At 39.9% G+C, this 16,285-nt stretch overlaps 1 protein-coding gene across 4 annotated transcripts in view; it reads left to right on the top strand.

Annotated features, from left to right (window-relative positions):
• Nucleotides 1-16,285, top strand: part of LOC103091688 (neogenin) — a 267,517-nt gene that overhangs the window by 125,958 nt on the left and 125,274 nt on the right. For all 4 annotated transcript variants that reach the window (XM_032947567.2, XM_032947655.2, XM_032947737.2 and 1 more), the window contains exons 7-10: nucleotides 2,587-2,704; nucleotides 5,292-5,445; nucleotides 9,091-9,245; nucleotides 12,477-12,631. In XM_032947567.2, coding sequence (XP_032803458.2) covers nucleotides 2,587-2,704; nucleotides 5,292-5,445; nucleotides 9,091-9,245; nucleotides 12,477-12,631 — 582 coding nt within the window. The remainder of the gene's footprint in view (nucleotides 1-2,586; nucleotides 2,705-5,291; nucleotides 5,446-9,090; nucleotides 9,246-12,476; nucleotides 12,632-16,285) is intronic.

A 16,285-nucleotide genomic window follows, 5' to 3' on the forward strand; every position in this document is an offset into this window, starting at 1 on the left:
TTTTTTAATTCAAAATAACCATGAGCAAGCTGCATCTCGGAAAGGCTTTTGTAAAATTGACCACATACTATCAATCTGATCCTAGAGAACACGAATACAAATTACAGAATCAACCGCCATTGGCCATGTTCACCACTGATCATGTAGGACTATGTTACAATTATGGTAACGAAATAGATTTGGTTGAACATGTATTAAGGATTCTGGGAAAGGCGATTAAAAACAATGGCGTTGCTGTTAATTGCGAGGCTTCATGGCAATGTACATATCCATGGTGGTACGGTATGTGTATCTAACAGTATTATCCAAGACGAGTAGGTGAGTGAGTCATCAGCCTCATGGACGAGATGCCTACAGAGGACATTCCCACTGGGCGGAAGGGCCCAGTAAATTAATTAAGAGACAAGGAGAGGATAAGAGACCGAATGCCGTGAGGAAGGAGAGGCTTGGACGGAGAGACAGTTTGCAGGAGCGCCAGGGTTGGAGTGGGAGAGGTTTTGCGGAAGATGAGGGACTAAATTATATTGGCCAGTTTGTGCCTTTATATACCTGAATATAGACTTGAATTCTATTTTCATTATTAATGGTATTTACTATGTAAATAAAGTCATTTCCCATTCCTAACCACCTTGTCTGTACCTATCATTAGAACAGTACAACGTTGCTTAACCGACCCTCAGCTACTCACCCTGGTCAATTTATACCGCCCACATCAAATGCACTATGTTCTTGGTTTAACTGTCAGGTTTACATAGATGTTCACAAATCGATTCTTTTTACATAAAGTAAATCCTCATGAAGCTGGAATTCAGGGTAAAGCCAGATAGTCTGTCTAAATGATAAAGAAACATTTCTCATATAATCGGAACATTGTTCACATGCTCATTTAGCCGTGCACAGTTAGGAGATGGTGTAAAACTCTTGATTATATTGTGTAGGAAATGTGGTGTGTGCTTATTAAGACTAGCAATTATAATACTATTCCTGACCATTGCACAGTACTGTAATACAGTACTGTAAACGCATTGACATGCATGTGTGTATAGTCCTACCAATTGTAAATCTATAGACGAATGCTACACATCTTTTGGATGGATTTCAGTGATCCATTTGCTCATCAACACGTTTTAGTTCATGGGACAGAATTTGGTACCACTATATGTGGGAAATATCAAATGATACCAGTGTGTGTGTGTATATATGGCAAATACAAATGGATTATCTCATGAGCTACATATTAACTATGCTTATTGAGTAATTTACTTTTTTGGCAGTTTAAAGACAACACAACTCAAGTTTTGCCAGCTCGAGTGGTATTTTCATGAGTAAAATATTTGGCCTGGGCTCATGGACTTTAATAAGAGGTCTTTCTTAATGTCATTCTAATTTTTACAATTATTTTAAATTTACTTTATGTTTAAAAAAATGCCAGTGGGAAACAGCCTCTTAGATATAAGAATGGGCCTTCTCCCTCTTGATTCATGGTCACAATGAGTAACTCTTAATAAACTGTACAGTGCACTGATGTTTTTAGCGTGTTATTAAGCAGCAGTAAATATTGCATTTTAAATATTTTCTATTTCCAACTTATAACGTGTTAATTAAATGCATGAGGTGTTAATTATCTGCAAACTTAACTTAATATTAATACTTGTGTAGTGTCAGTGAGACGGAGGCAAGATTTGTAGGAGGCACCTTCTTTGTTAAACAACTTCCACGGTCTCGTCCTCACACTCTCCACAGTTGCTTAGCCTAGCCTGTACACAACACTAACCATCAAACACTGACGGCGCCGACTGAGATAGCCAACAACTTATGGCAGCGCAATATCTAGTGAAGACGGCAGTGACGACGGCGATGAGACAACAGCAACGACGAGATGAGTCCACTCCCAGAACCGGCAGCCTAGAGCTCCCGCTCTCGACTGCTTTTATGCTCCCAGCACGGCCTGGCTCTGCCCCGCGCCTCCCTTCTCGAACCCGCTAGCAGGTTCCAGAGGCCTCCAGATGGGGTCCTCCATGACCCTTGCCCTAGTTCCTCCGCTCTGCCAACACACCCGTGCTTTCGCTCACCGGTGTGTGTACTGTCTGTCCACCACAATTGCCACCGCTGTCCAACAGCTGGCGCTATTACACTACACTTGTACCATTCAATTTGTTACAGTAAGATGGACTTCCCCTATAACCTTTCTGGTTATGGGGAATATATTTGTAACAGTACATTTCCGTACCGCTACATCACACCTGTGATTAGTACGGTTGGCTACGTATGGTGGAAAAGAAGTTCTACATACATACATACAAGAATGTTCCCATGTGTAAAGCAGTTTGCACTTTATTTTGACCTGGAATATCTTTTTGCACAGTGTAACTGTAAATTTCTATAGACGTTAACGTATCCAACCTCTTTTCACAATGAAATTGGCAAAATAATAATTTGTTTCTGTTATCTGGATTAATTGCCGTAACGTTTTTGTTGTAAAAAAATGTCATGCTAAAATAATACTCATAGCAAATGCATAATGCCTCAAGACTCACGCTTTCTTACGAGAGGGCTTTAACCGCCACAATGTACTGTGATTGGCAGGATGGCAGTTTGCACGTCCTCGGTGTGATGAGAAGCGATGAGGGGGTGTATCAATGTATGGCTGAGAGTGAGGTGGATGGTATGCAAGCTGCTGCACAGCTGGTGGTAATCAATCACGGTGAGTTCTGCTTAATCTATACCCATCATTATAGCACATTGGGAATTTCACGCTTTATACAATGTTCTGCAGTTTGTTAATGTTTGTTGATCGCAGCAGAATTGTGAATTACATGTAGACCTCGCTTTGTGCTCAAGATGCGTTCCTGGAGAATCAGTGCTAACAGGGGTCATTATACCATTGTATATATGGAGATGCATTCCCAACAGCGTTATTTTTTTCGTATTAGCAATATGAGGGCTTCATTGGGGTATCGGTAATAATGCCAATAATACATTGAAGGCTACCACTTACGTGGCTTTCTAAATTAAGCTTATTTCTGCTTGGCTGGTTAATGCGACGTGGAGGTGAGGCAAATTGGCAAGAGGCAGAGGCTGTTGTAGAGGCTCTATCCCCAAGAGCTCCTAGTTCCCTCCTTTCAGACAATGAAGGCAGGGGTGGCGGGGTAGCGAGTAAGGGGAGCCATCTAAGAATTGCTTCCCCGCCACATATTGCGCAGTTGGCATTCGCTTGGGCGAAGACGTCTCGCGACGAATGGGTAATCGATAAGGCAAGAGTTAATCGATTACCCCCCCCCCCCTCCCGCAGTCTTCTGGGTGAAGTCTCAGCCACCACTGGAACTATCGCGACCATTTATAAGGCCATTTGCAGAGTAAATTTGGTGTCGGTGGATCTCAAAGACATGTATTTGCATGTGCCAACAAGACAGCGGGACCATGGGTTCCTGAGGTTTAACGATCTGGGAGACCACTGGGAATTTCGAGTCTTACTGTTCGGCTTCCCCAAGGGCCTTCACAAAAGTGGTAGTTGCCCACGTAATGGTCATAGGCAACCATGTATATCTTCACTGAGATGACCTACTGATTCGGACATAATTGGAGAGTATGCTGTAGAAGTATCTCTCAGAGCTGGTGCCAGGACTCCTGGAGCATGGGTTTGTGTTAAATGACTGGAAGTGCAGCTTCATCCCATCACGGAGGCTGAAATACCTGGGTGCCATGCTTGGAACAACCGTGGGTAGGGTTCATGAGATAGGAAAAAATTGGGCGTTTCTGAAGTGATGCATCAGTGCTGGCTTTGGGGAAAGGAGGCCAAGCAAGGAGATGCCTTGTAGTCCTGGGCCATAAGGCTGCAATAGTTGGGACCAGGTTACACATGCGGGGACTGCATTGGTGCCTGTTAGACAACTGGGTGGAAATGTTTCAATGGGTTCCGTTGTTCATTCATGTATATAAATGTATTCACGTTATTTTAGAAAAAAAAAATGGGAGCATAGTGTCATCATAACCTGACAACATGGTAGGTTGATTCATGCATATTGATGGATGAATAGTGAACCACGCTCATCCTAATTAGCATACCGGAAGTGCTGCGGATTCAATTAGCCTCTTTGTCTTAACCCTAAATCCGGCATACAGGCGACCCCCGCACCTACGACCTAATTAGCTCCTGGACGACAGTCAAAAGTTGAGCCGTTGTAAGTCGAACCCTTATCTCCCATAGCCGCAATATAATAAATTGGGGTTACGTTCGTGGAAACCCATTACATACCATAAAATACCAAAATTGACCACGAAAATAAATAATAAATAACCTTAAACATATTATAACTTCACCTTTACCAATATTTATGAAGTAAAAACAAACACATTTGAAAATCCTTAAGTACTATTCTGCATGTGCATCACATTGTTTCTTCTCAGACATAGCGAAAGGCGAAACATTTTAAAAATTTGAAGAAAATTTGCAAACAAATGAAGAGCATTGTGAAAGAGACGCTGCGTTCACTCTAGGCCCAGCTGCAGACTGTCGGGCTATACTGTACATACACATACGGCGGAAGAGCAAATCGGCACCATCAGGCGACGAGTCTGCGCATGACATACGCACACTCGTCGCCTGATGGCGCTGCGTCGGTAGCAGTCGTTAGGGGTCGTAGGTACTAGTTTTGGTCGTTACTGTGTGGGTCTCACTATAAGAAAGGTTGTAAAAGTAGGGGGTCGCTAGTCGAGCCGTCGTAAGTCGGGGATCACCTGTACTAGAGTCCAGCTATAATAGGTTTTACCATATACACAAGTACATGTTATTGTGAGTTTCTACAGATATTGAGTAGAGTGTTAATGCAGTGGTTAGCGCGCTATGCTACAAACATGGCTTCCTGGCTAACATTAGTGACAATTATCTGAACGGGTCCTGAGCTTCCTGTAGGTTAACTCAGCCTAAAATTAGTATCTGGTGTGGTATGTACACTTTAGAGCTGGGAAGACCACCCATTCGTGCGTCGTGTTGGCCGTCATAGGTGCTCGTGAACAGCACTCGCCCGAACGATTCATAAAGGCTTCATGAGAGATGTATTTTGTCTTTGTGTAAGTTTGTAATGTTTAATTATATTAAAATTAGTTGTTAAATTTGCTTGACTTCTAAAAGTTAAATGGCATATTAAATTAATAATTCGTAAAAAATCATGCCATAAGTCATATCCTCATGATTAATGGTTGTATCTCACAAGTCATTAAAATATAGCACAGTTATATCGACAATGTTTTTTTTATTGTGCTGTTTTATGTTAACTGTCTTCTGTGCCCAGCCGTCCCTGGTATATTGGCTTCGTCAGCTCCACGTGGGGTGACAGCTGTGTTGGTGTCTACAAGGTTCATCCGGCTGAGTTGGCGAGCCCCAGCTGAATCACGTGGGAGTGTTCTTCATTACTCCGTGTACTACATGCGTGTTGGCAGTGTCAGGTGGGGACAGAATATTACGCTACATGGAAACAAACCACTTAAAATATGTGCATGCATTGTTGGCAAAAGCTGAATTAAAATGGCACTTTAATATTAAAGCAAAACACTGATTCTCATATGGAATTGTTTTTTTATGCCTCCCATAAATACCTCTACCCTTCTTGCAAGGTTCAGGAATTTAAAACACTTTAATCCCTTCTGCACTTACATTTTTTTGAGAGCTTCTTTATTCCTATTGAAATGATAATTAAGTCTAAGAATGCATCACTAAATGGATTATGCGTTGACTACAACAGTGTTACCCATATTACAATATGCCAGCAGTATTTCATAATTAGATTTTCAATAAAAAACGAGTTTACGAAGTAATTTATGTTTTGATCATTGAAGGCTTTATTACTCAACTGCTACTAATTGCTAACTATTCACGTAGCAATTTAAGGTTTAATCATCGGAAACATTTTAAAATGTGAATTTGTATTAGGCTTCATGGTGTGAAGTGTACCCTGTAACTCATACCCACTTTCTGTCTGGTATTTCTATTTATGTGCAATGAAGAAGGGCCATTGCCTGAACCACCACCGAAATATTTTTATTTTTAAGGCTACAGTGTTATTGATGAATATGGGTATTTTTTGTTATTTGTGCTGGTGCACCACTGCCAACACAGTATCATCAAATAATTGATGGTTAAAGAAGCACATTACAACTCTATTATTTCATTAAGCCTAGCTGAAATATATAGGAGACAATAATGTTAATTCTTATTCTTTGGGTCTTTCGGTAAAGCCACGTAGATAGAAAAATTATAATGAAAAATAAAAATATCACGACGTTTCGATCGCAACACAAGCAATCGTCATCAGGTGAAAAGAATATATAGCGGGAAAGCTGCTGAGGCAGGAAAAAATATAGTGGGAGAGCTGCTGAGGCAGGATGTTGTAAAGGTTTGAGATGAGTATAGCCTAAGGGTCACAAGCGTCCTCAATGCAACAACGCACATAGCATCTGCAAATGAATTTAATTCATCGATCCATCTCCAGCAAATATACATTCGGTCACATTCCCTCCTTTGTTGTTTCCTCTACTATTCCCACTTCCTGGCCATCATCAATTCTCGTGATATGTCCTGACTAAGCTTACATTTTTTAAATCTTGATTTGAAGCTTTCGTGACTGCAGGAATCCATACTCTTTGGTTCTTTCGGTAAAGTCACGTAGGTATAAAATAAAATAAATCACGACGTTTCTGGCGCAACACGAGCCTCCATCATCAGGTGGGAAAGCTTGGTCTGCTGCTGAGGCAGACTGTTTCATGGATGCTTGTGTTGCGCCCGAAACGTCGTGATTTATTTTATTTTATTACATTTTTTGTTAATAGCCAACACTGCCTTTAACGTTTGTTCTATAATCCATTGTTCCTTATTTTGAGAGGTAATATGGTGGCCACACCAAACAACGGGGGAAGTGTTAAACCTTTCAACAGATTATTCGATTTCACGATGTAAAATCTTAAGATAAACAACAATCAGAATATTTGACAATATTGTTTTGCAGAGATATATTGTGCATGCAAGGTTTTATGATTTCAAACATATAAGTAGTTGTGATGGAGTTCATCACAACGTAACCTTTCATTAAAGTAAATAGCTTATATGGTAATGAAATGAGGACTGTGTCTGTTGCTGTAGTCTGTGACAAACTACCATTGATGTTGCTGCCATGTACAGGCAAAACACTAAATGTGGACTTTGCAAAGCACAGATTAAAAACTCGTTTTGGATCAAAGGTTCTTCACCACAAAGAATAAATATATCCACAAAGATGTATGTAAATATCTAGTATAAAAAAGCGTTAAAATCAATTCTAAGTATATATAACCTCCACTTAGTCCAGTATGAATGTTACGTTATTACAGTAATTAAATCCACAGGAGTGAAATCACACCGCAGAGCTGCATGGGGCTAGGAACACAGAAACCTGATATCCTGCCTCAGGAATGGAGCGAATGACTTGTTCGGTTAATTTATAAAACAGTTGTGGATCTTGGTGCATACAGGCAGGTCATTTTGGAAGGTATCCAGTTTATTTTATACCTACGTGACTTTACCAAAAGAACCAAAGAGTATGGATTCCTGCAGTCATGAAAGCTTAAAATCAATATTTATACAAATTATTGCATTTAATAATTTTGAAGTTCTGTGCAAAACTAGTTACTACTGGCCAAGACTAATTAAAGAATCTATCTAAATTTAAATACATTAAAATAACTTTAACCGTTCGGATAGCTACCGCCTTAGTGCTGCTTGGAAGAGAATAATCAAATAATACGTTATTTAAATGCATGCCTATACAGGTCACCATGCTTCAATGGGGATTACCTTTGAACAGACGGTAACAAGTGCTGCTATTTTTGTACACACAATCGACAGGAGGTACAAGAACAAGGGGCGTGCATAATGAGCATGCATCATGTACGTTGATTACCATATAAATAACCCAAACCGGCAATGGATACCCATTGTCGTTTAAATTCATTCATTCATCTCCAATTCGCTCAAGAAGGGCTCACAAGTGAAGTCATCGCATCTACCCCTCTATTTAAGGAACGAAACAGGAGAATTTCTCCATAAATCTGGCTGTCGCCTGATGAAGCTAGTTGTAATTACTGGCGAAATGTCGTATGCAGAGTGTAAATGTTGTGGCTTTGCTCTCCAACACACCGGTGTGCTGTACTAGGCACAAATTGGCACGTTCTGTTTACGTGACAAACCTGACTAATTGGCTGTGTCGGGTGGTAGCGGGTTTTACAACACATTGACATTTACGCGATCTAACCCCAAAAAAAAACTTGTTATGGATGATATTGGTCGAAAAAGCCTACGTGTTAAACTGCTATCATGCTCAGTTTACCACGTAGGCTTCCGCGACCAATATTATTCATAATGAACGTTTTTTGGTTAGATCGCGTTATTTATAAATGTGTCGTAACCCTCCACCACCCGACACGGCCAAACAGTAAAAATGTGTCACGTTGACAAAAGACAAAATAGTTCACTACTTTAGCCCACCGGTGTGTTTGAAGAGTGAATCCACAGAATTTACAATTTTTGAGTGCGACGTTACGCTGGTAATTACATCCAGAATCAACGGGCAATTCGCCAGCGAAACGTCATACTCAAAAATTGTAAATGCTGTGGATTCACTCTTCAACACACCGGTGGGCGAAAGTAGTTAACTATAGTTAACTATACGCCTTTTGGCGTCGTCTGGTCGAGCACCAATTAGGTCGAGGCTCAAAAGAAAGCCGTCCCTTGGTGTGGACCAATCAGTTTCAAGGACAATGCATATATTATCATAGTATGTTTTTTGTTTGCATTTTGACTGCAGGTATTGTGGTTAATGCAGACATGAATCCTTGTAAAAAAAGGTTTCAGTTTTGTTGCCAGAAAAACATGGGAAAAACCCTATTATATTTGTCTTTTGTCAACGTGACACATTTTTTACTGTTTGGCCGTGTCGGGTGGTGGAGGGTTACGACACATTTATAAATAACGCGATCTAACCCAAAAACGTTTAATATGAATTATATCGTGCTGTGCGTGCTTATAAGAACATTGGTTTCTGACTGCCTGTCTCATTGCAGAGAACGCCGTAGTGATACGCTTCAAGCCAGTGAATTGCAGTTGGTGGTTGGTGAGCTGAGACCTGAAACTCGCTACAGCTTCCAGGTAGTGGCAGTCAATCAGGCTGGTCCAGGGGAACGGTCTGCCCCACTTCGTATCACCACACAACCTGAAGGTATAGGCATCGCACCAGGGTCGTTGTCTGTAAGATGCGTATCCTAACACTCAGGATCGGATTGTCACCCTGTTATCTGGCACTTGACCATTTGGAATGCTCTATTAACAGGGATCTGTCATAGACGGCAATAAAAAATATTCCTTCGTCTATCCAAAAAGATTCCGACAGCCATCTGGCATCTTGCCATGCACTTATCATAGATCTGTTGTTTACCCGAGCTTCAGGACCCCGCCGAGTGGCGACACGAGCGGCAGTGCGTACATACTTTACTACTTATATTATACTCTACATCATCCCACTGCTTCTTTATAATAAACTTAGAATGCTCTACAACTGACTGGTAAGTATCTCTGTTAAAGTATTGAATTTTTTATATCACAGTTAAAATGTAGGCTTAGTGTCTTTCTTGAAAAGTAGCGTGTACTTGGAAAATTTGGTGAAACATAAGTATATAACTCTCAGATAACCGGCATATTTAATTAATCAGCACCCTCCATTCCCCATAGGAGCCGGATAACAGAGCTTTTGCTGTCGTATGCATTACACTACAATACAGACACGGTTTAATTCTCGACAAAACTCAAGTATAATTCCACAACTAAATAAACTGAAAATTTCCAAAAATATACGCATTTGATTTATACATGAGAATGTTGAATCTATAAGTTTCTCTCGTTTTTACTTTTGAGTAGAAGTGAATTTATATGGAGAGCAGTCAATGGTGCAGATAAAATAGAATATCTCATTGGTTTTGTATAAGTAGTCCATATAAATGACGTGGCATGAGCCATGCTACCATTAAATAAATTATACTAAGCCCAGCTGAAGAGACCGTTTAATAATAATAGTATCCCTCGTTGTCACACTTCTGCCATAAATGATGGTTTTTATACAGGAGACCCTTGAACACTGTGGGGGTTACGTTCTTAGAAAGTGCCGCGAAAGCCAACGGCGATATTCAATTCTTAAGCCAGTTACTGCCTTGCCAAAGGATGCATAAAATGCTGAAAAAGTAGCAGAAATCGATGTACTTATGCAATTTGTGGAGTTCTATACAGTAAAACCTCGTTATTTCGGTATTTCATCATTCGTTATTGGGGATAATTCGGCACGGCTGCGCTTCCGGCGTTTCGTGTATATTAGTGGTAATTCGCCTCGAGCCAAATTGCTGTACGGAATGGTCCAATTTTGGCATACCCGTGGAGCGACGCCGTGAGCCACGACTAAAGCGATGGCTTAGTTTAGTGGCGGCGAGCATGGTGAGCGTTAGCGCAGACCTGGGAAGTAAGTAAAATGTAAAGTTTAAGTTAGTGTAATTTGGTGTTTACGTCATAATTTAGCGATAAAGTGAACATACAGTATAGTAAGTGTGCATTCAGCCCCGCCTCAACAACCTCTGTCACCTACCACATGGAACCTACCACATCCTCCTCCGCCTGTAGTGCTGGTTACTGATGATAAGTTTTAACTTTTTTTGGAAAATAATTTTTGGATGACAAATTTAGATTTTTTTTGTTGTTGTACTGGAACAGGAGACACTGGGGAGTACCATTGTACATCATTTGGAATATTGGATAATTCGGCAAGGCCAGAGCCCCATATGTGTCGAATTAACAAGGGTTTACTGTACTTTTTTTAATTTCGTGACTTGCTAAGCTTTCTTATATTTTGCTCTCCTATTGGGTTTTGTATATTTTTTTTACTTTGCGACCCACCACTACCGGAACATCTGTGAAAGAGCTTAAATGCTCATCGGATTCTTCCATTCAAAATACATATTCTGATTCTTAATTGCTAAATTGCATTACAGGCAGACCTCACGTAGCGCTCAAGATGCGTTCCTGTAGAAGTGAGCGCAAATCGAATCGGCGCTAAAAAGGCCATTGTGTTTGTGGGGGGATGCTTTCCTGACAGCGTTATTTCTTCCGTATGAGTAATATATGAGGGCGTCATTGGGGGTATCGGTAAGAGCGCTAATAATAGACATGGTGCATTTTTTTTTATAAAAATGACGTTTTTTATATTATGATAACATCAGCATCATCCACCTGATGCTCACGACCGACAACCTCCTGATACTGGCCCACCCGGAACCCTCATCACTTGCATTTTAACATCCAAAGTTATACTTTTCCTTGACAGTTTAGTCACATTTCCAGCACTAAAACTCGCAGGCTTTTTTTCTTCCAGACGTGGGTCTAAAAAAACTCACAAAAACACACCAATAAGCAGAGAGACCATCCTTTGGTTAATAAGCAAGACCCTGCTGATGAGTCTCATAGAAGTTGTAACAGGTCCAGGGTCCTCCTTGACTTAACAGTAATGATCTGTACGTTTTGACAGTGAAACACCCTTCCAACTTTATTGCTTATGTTACAAGGAAAAATCACAAAGTGATTACAAAAAAAGTATAACTGGCATTCCGTCTTCAGCAGGACTGATTTCTGAGGCATTGCTACAAACTCGGGTTGTGGTCCTGATTAAAACACCTGAGCAGTTCCATTGGCTAATCATTATTTATTTTTACTTCCATATTTTATGATTAAATGTAATGAAATATAATTAAACCTTATAAAGTAAAATGATTGTCTTGATATTGTTATATAGTATTAACATGTCAGTTTGAAAACACAACTGAGAAAAATTAGCACTCAAAATTAAATTGAACTCTTTGGATTTTTTAAAATTTTAGGTGGGTGGCATAATTCAAAACTTTTAATAAGAGTAGTACAGTTGTTGTGATGGATTTTAATTTACTGAAGCCCATTCCCTAAAACAAATGTTTGGCAGACCTGCTGATGGAACAGTAAAAGGCAGTTTGAGAATGGGTGTTGGTGCCCTCTAAGTGACTGAAAACTCCGTACAGATGAAGGAGTTACAGCTCTCTAGAGTTGAACTGAATTACATTTCGTTTGCAGTACCATTTCTGAATATTGCAATGTAACGCTTTCAGATGGTAATATATGCAAATAAAATATATAATAACTCAACTCCTACATGACTTTACCGAAAGAACCAAATAATATGAATTCCTGCAGTGACTAAAGTTTTAAGTCAAAATTCAATAGTGCCTGTTGGATGTCTATTTTGCAATAAAAGTGCAAAAAACAAGATAATTTATAGACCTATTAAGTTATAAAGTAAACTTGAATATATATGTCTGCATTATATTACTTTTCAAGTTGAACTGAAAACTTGCTGACTATTTAATTGTTTGTGTTTGTCCAGTACAAGTTCCAGGACCAGTTCTAAACCTGCACGTCGTAGCCATTACGACCACCTCAGTTAGCCTCCAGTGGGACCCTCCTGCAAATGTTTTCAGCCCCATCATGCATTACAAACTCTACTACATGCAGCTGGATGGGGAGGCTACCACTGAGCACGTGAGTGTCATGTCCTAAATTTTCCATTACACATGTGACATATAAGCCATTGAGTTTAACACGTAGGCTTTCGCGACCAATATTATTCATAATAAAGGTTTTTGGGTTAGATTGCGTTATTTATAAATGTGTCGTAACCCTCCACCACCCGACACGGCCAATCAGCAAAAAAAGTGTCACGTTGACAAAGTGTCACGTTGACAAAAGACAAATAATTCAGTACTCAAACTGTAAATGTTGTGGATTCACTCTTCAACACACCGGTGGGCTAAAGTAGTAAACTAACTCTCTTTTGTCAACGTGACACTTTTTTTGCTGATTGGCCGTGTCGGGTGGTGGAGGGTTACGACACATTAATAAATAACGCGATCTAACCCAAAAACCTTTATTATGAATAAGCCATTTAATTATCTTGTGAATGTGTAATGACTTCCAACCCTTAGGTATACATTCACACCTCTGTTACATGTACGTAACGTGGCTAATCATGACACCTATACCAAATGTTTTACGAGATTTTATCCCCAACCTTTTGTTTCCCACATACCACAAAGGGGCTGTCCTCAGTGACACGTGTCACCTATAGTTTGAACGAGAGGACATATATGATGAAACAGATTCCCTTTACTTAAAAAAAAACAACTACCGTATTTCCCCGCATATAACCCGTGGGGTATACCACTTTTTACAAACAAAACAAGACCCTGTGGGGTATATGGAGGTGCGGGTTATCCCAAAAAGTGACATGTCATGATTCGTTATTTTTTTTCATGGTAGGACTATCCACTATGCAACACTTGCCTTTGACTAAAGCACTGCTGAATAAACCACTCACACTAAAATTGCACGTGTTATCACGTTTTAAACGATTCGAATTGTTTGTATAATAAAACGACAATCGGCATTCTATGGGGTCGCGTGAAGCAAGGTCTGCCTGCCTTAAGGATAGTTGTCTCCCAAATTATAAAATGTTCCATGACTTGAAAGTATGTAGATCTTTCTAAACTCTGCTTGCTCTTTATGTAATGATATGTCTATCACCTCCTTCATTATGTGTAACAGCCATAACTCGTGCAGGGAAAGGTAACAAACTTATTCACTCTCACTTGTTGCAATTTGTATGATGACACTTCTTGGGCAGTGTGACTTCCATTCTTCCATTCTCGAGGTATTTGTCCAATTTTCTTGCTCTTATTTGACAACTCTTGAGTCTCAGTTTCCCCACATATCCCTACAGCTTTTCCATTCTTAAATCCTTTGATTGCTTTTTTGACTTCCTCTTGTAACTACCCTAATTGGCTATATGCAATTGTTTTGAAATTTCACATTCTTATAACAAGGGCTAGTCTATACAGAGGTTGGCTTGTTTAGCTTTCCTATGCTTTGCACTCCTATCTGTTTTTTCATTGTTTGATGTTATAACTTTCTGACCCGCCCCTACAGGACTTCTGTGAAAAAGAGCTTTGTAGTGCATTGGATTTTTCCAGTCCAAATAAAGATTATGATAAAGATAAAGATTTTGAGGTTAACCATTCATAATTTACCACAAAATTTGCATGTATTAATTCATGCCAATTAGTCGACCCCAATTGTCATTTTAATTTGCAATCTTTCTATTGTGATTTGAACTTGCCATGCCAGCCAGCTACTACTATCTTAGAGTAAAACATAATTGCTACTTTTTTTTTGGTCCTATGTGATGCGATTGATGTGAGTTAGGAGCATAATACTTTTGTTGTCTTGAAGATACTGGGCTAGGCAATGAGTTGTACTTTTACATTTTGCAAATATCAGAAACCATTTTCTGATTTGTGTACTTGATCATTGCAAAAATAATGTACATCTTCACGAGTGTATATGTGATATATTTCTTGCCATATTGTGTCATATTCCATTTTAGTATTTTTTCTATTTCCAATCAGAATGCATGCTGGGTGGCACATGGGTTCCGGACGATCAGAATGGTGGGAGATGACAGATGGAACTGTTATACACTCAACCGTTGCCTATCGCAGTGGTTTCATTCTTGAAAATAGCCACAATTGGCAAATCTGTGATCCACAAATTGAAAGGCATATAAAATGGGTTGGTTCACAGTTCGAAATACGACACCCCCTCTCCATATGTTTTATGTTACCCTACATTAAACCATACATGAAACAGGAAGTGTTTTGTTATGTAAAATATGATTAATATTTTATATAGTGTTCAGTGTCAGAATCTTTATTTATCCTGGAGAAATCTGATAAGCTATGAAGCTCATTTTCACAGATATCCAGTAGGGTCAAAAAGTTACAACTGAAAATACAAAAAAACGATAGGAGTGCAAAGTATAGGAAAGTTAAGTAAATCACTAAAAATACTTAAATAAACAAATAAAGACATATACTAGAGGTCTGAACATGTGCATCCACATGTCCGGACCTCGACACTGCCTCTACCATGGCTACATCAAATTCAAGAGTATCTGAAGACACCAACCATGTAGGAGATCCAACAGGCCATTAAAAAACTCAGCAATGGGCATGTGGCCTGTCTGTTAATACATCTCCCCCGAGTTGCTCAGATGTGCAGAACATCCATCAGTTTAGCCCATCATGACCTCTTCTCAAAGGACTGGAAGTCTGGTCGGACTATCCACTATAGAGGGAAGGTATGATGATGACCCTCTACAAGGGCAATAGGCCGATGTCCTGTGGCAACTATTGGCCTATTCAGTTGTGCTCAATGCCTGAAAAGGTATTTGCAAATGTTCTTCTTGTACATTTGCACCCTCTACTCATGCGGTGCTATTGGCCGCAAGCAGTCTTGATTCACAAAAGAGCGATTTACCATGAATGAATGCTAGCTTTTCATCTTCTACCGTGAGTTCTACAAACCCCTACAGGATGTACACATTGACATAAAGGCTGCTTTCTGTTCGCATTATTGAAGGTTTTGAGAGCCATGGAAACTCCACTTTTTCTGGTTAATGTCATCCATTATCGGTTATCTGGGTCAATATGACGTATCCAGATGGGTAGGACTTATCTGGACATTTCACGACACTATCGGGCGTCCGCCAAAGCGGCTTCCTTGCCCCTGCGCTCTTCTGCATCGCAATTGACTGGATCATGCCTTTGTGCTTGAATGCCTTTGGCAAAACTGTTAAGATAACATTTGTTTACTGATCTCGATTATTCTGATTATGTTCTTTTTACAGAAGACCCAGCAACATGGCCCACAACATCGACTAGTTTTGACCAGGCAGATAACATTCCTCATACCTCTTGGACAAAAACTAAACTTAAGAATTAGATTTTTGTGGCTCTGCCCCTTCCCACATTTATATATGCTGGGTCAGGCACTGGAATCTACCAATAGGTTCACATATCTGGGCAGTAACACAGACTCCTCCAAGTATTTCACCGATACCGATTTATGCATCGGCATTGTCAATCCATCTTTAATAATTACAACTCGGTGATGACTGGAGATAGAGCTGAGCCTATCTGCAAAACTGCCAATATAACTTCCGTGTTGTTTCAGTTTTGTTGTATGGGTCTGAGATCTGCATTATGCTGAAGGCTGACTCAGATAAGATACGGGCTTTCCAGTGTTGCATCCTTGGCATCAGCTGGTTCGACTTTGTCAGCAACAATGGGGTTGCAGAGC

The sequence above is a fragment of the Petromyzon marinus genome, chromosome 1 (genome assembly GCF_048934315.1).
Source record: "Petromyzon marinus isolate PM22_M1 ecotype Great Lakes invasive population chromosome 1, UKy_Petmar_22M1.pri1.0, whole genome shotgun sequence".
NCBI lineage: Eukaryota > Metazoa > Chordata > Hyperoartia > Petromyzontiformes > Petromyzontidae > Petromyzon > Petromyzon marinus.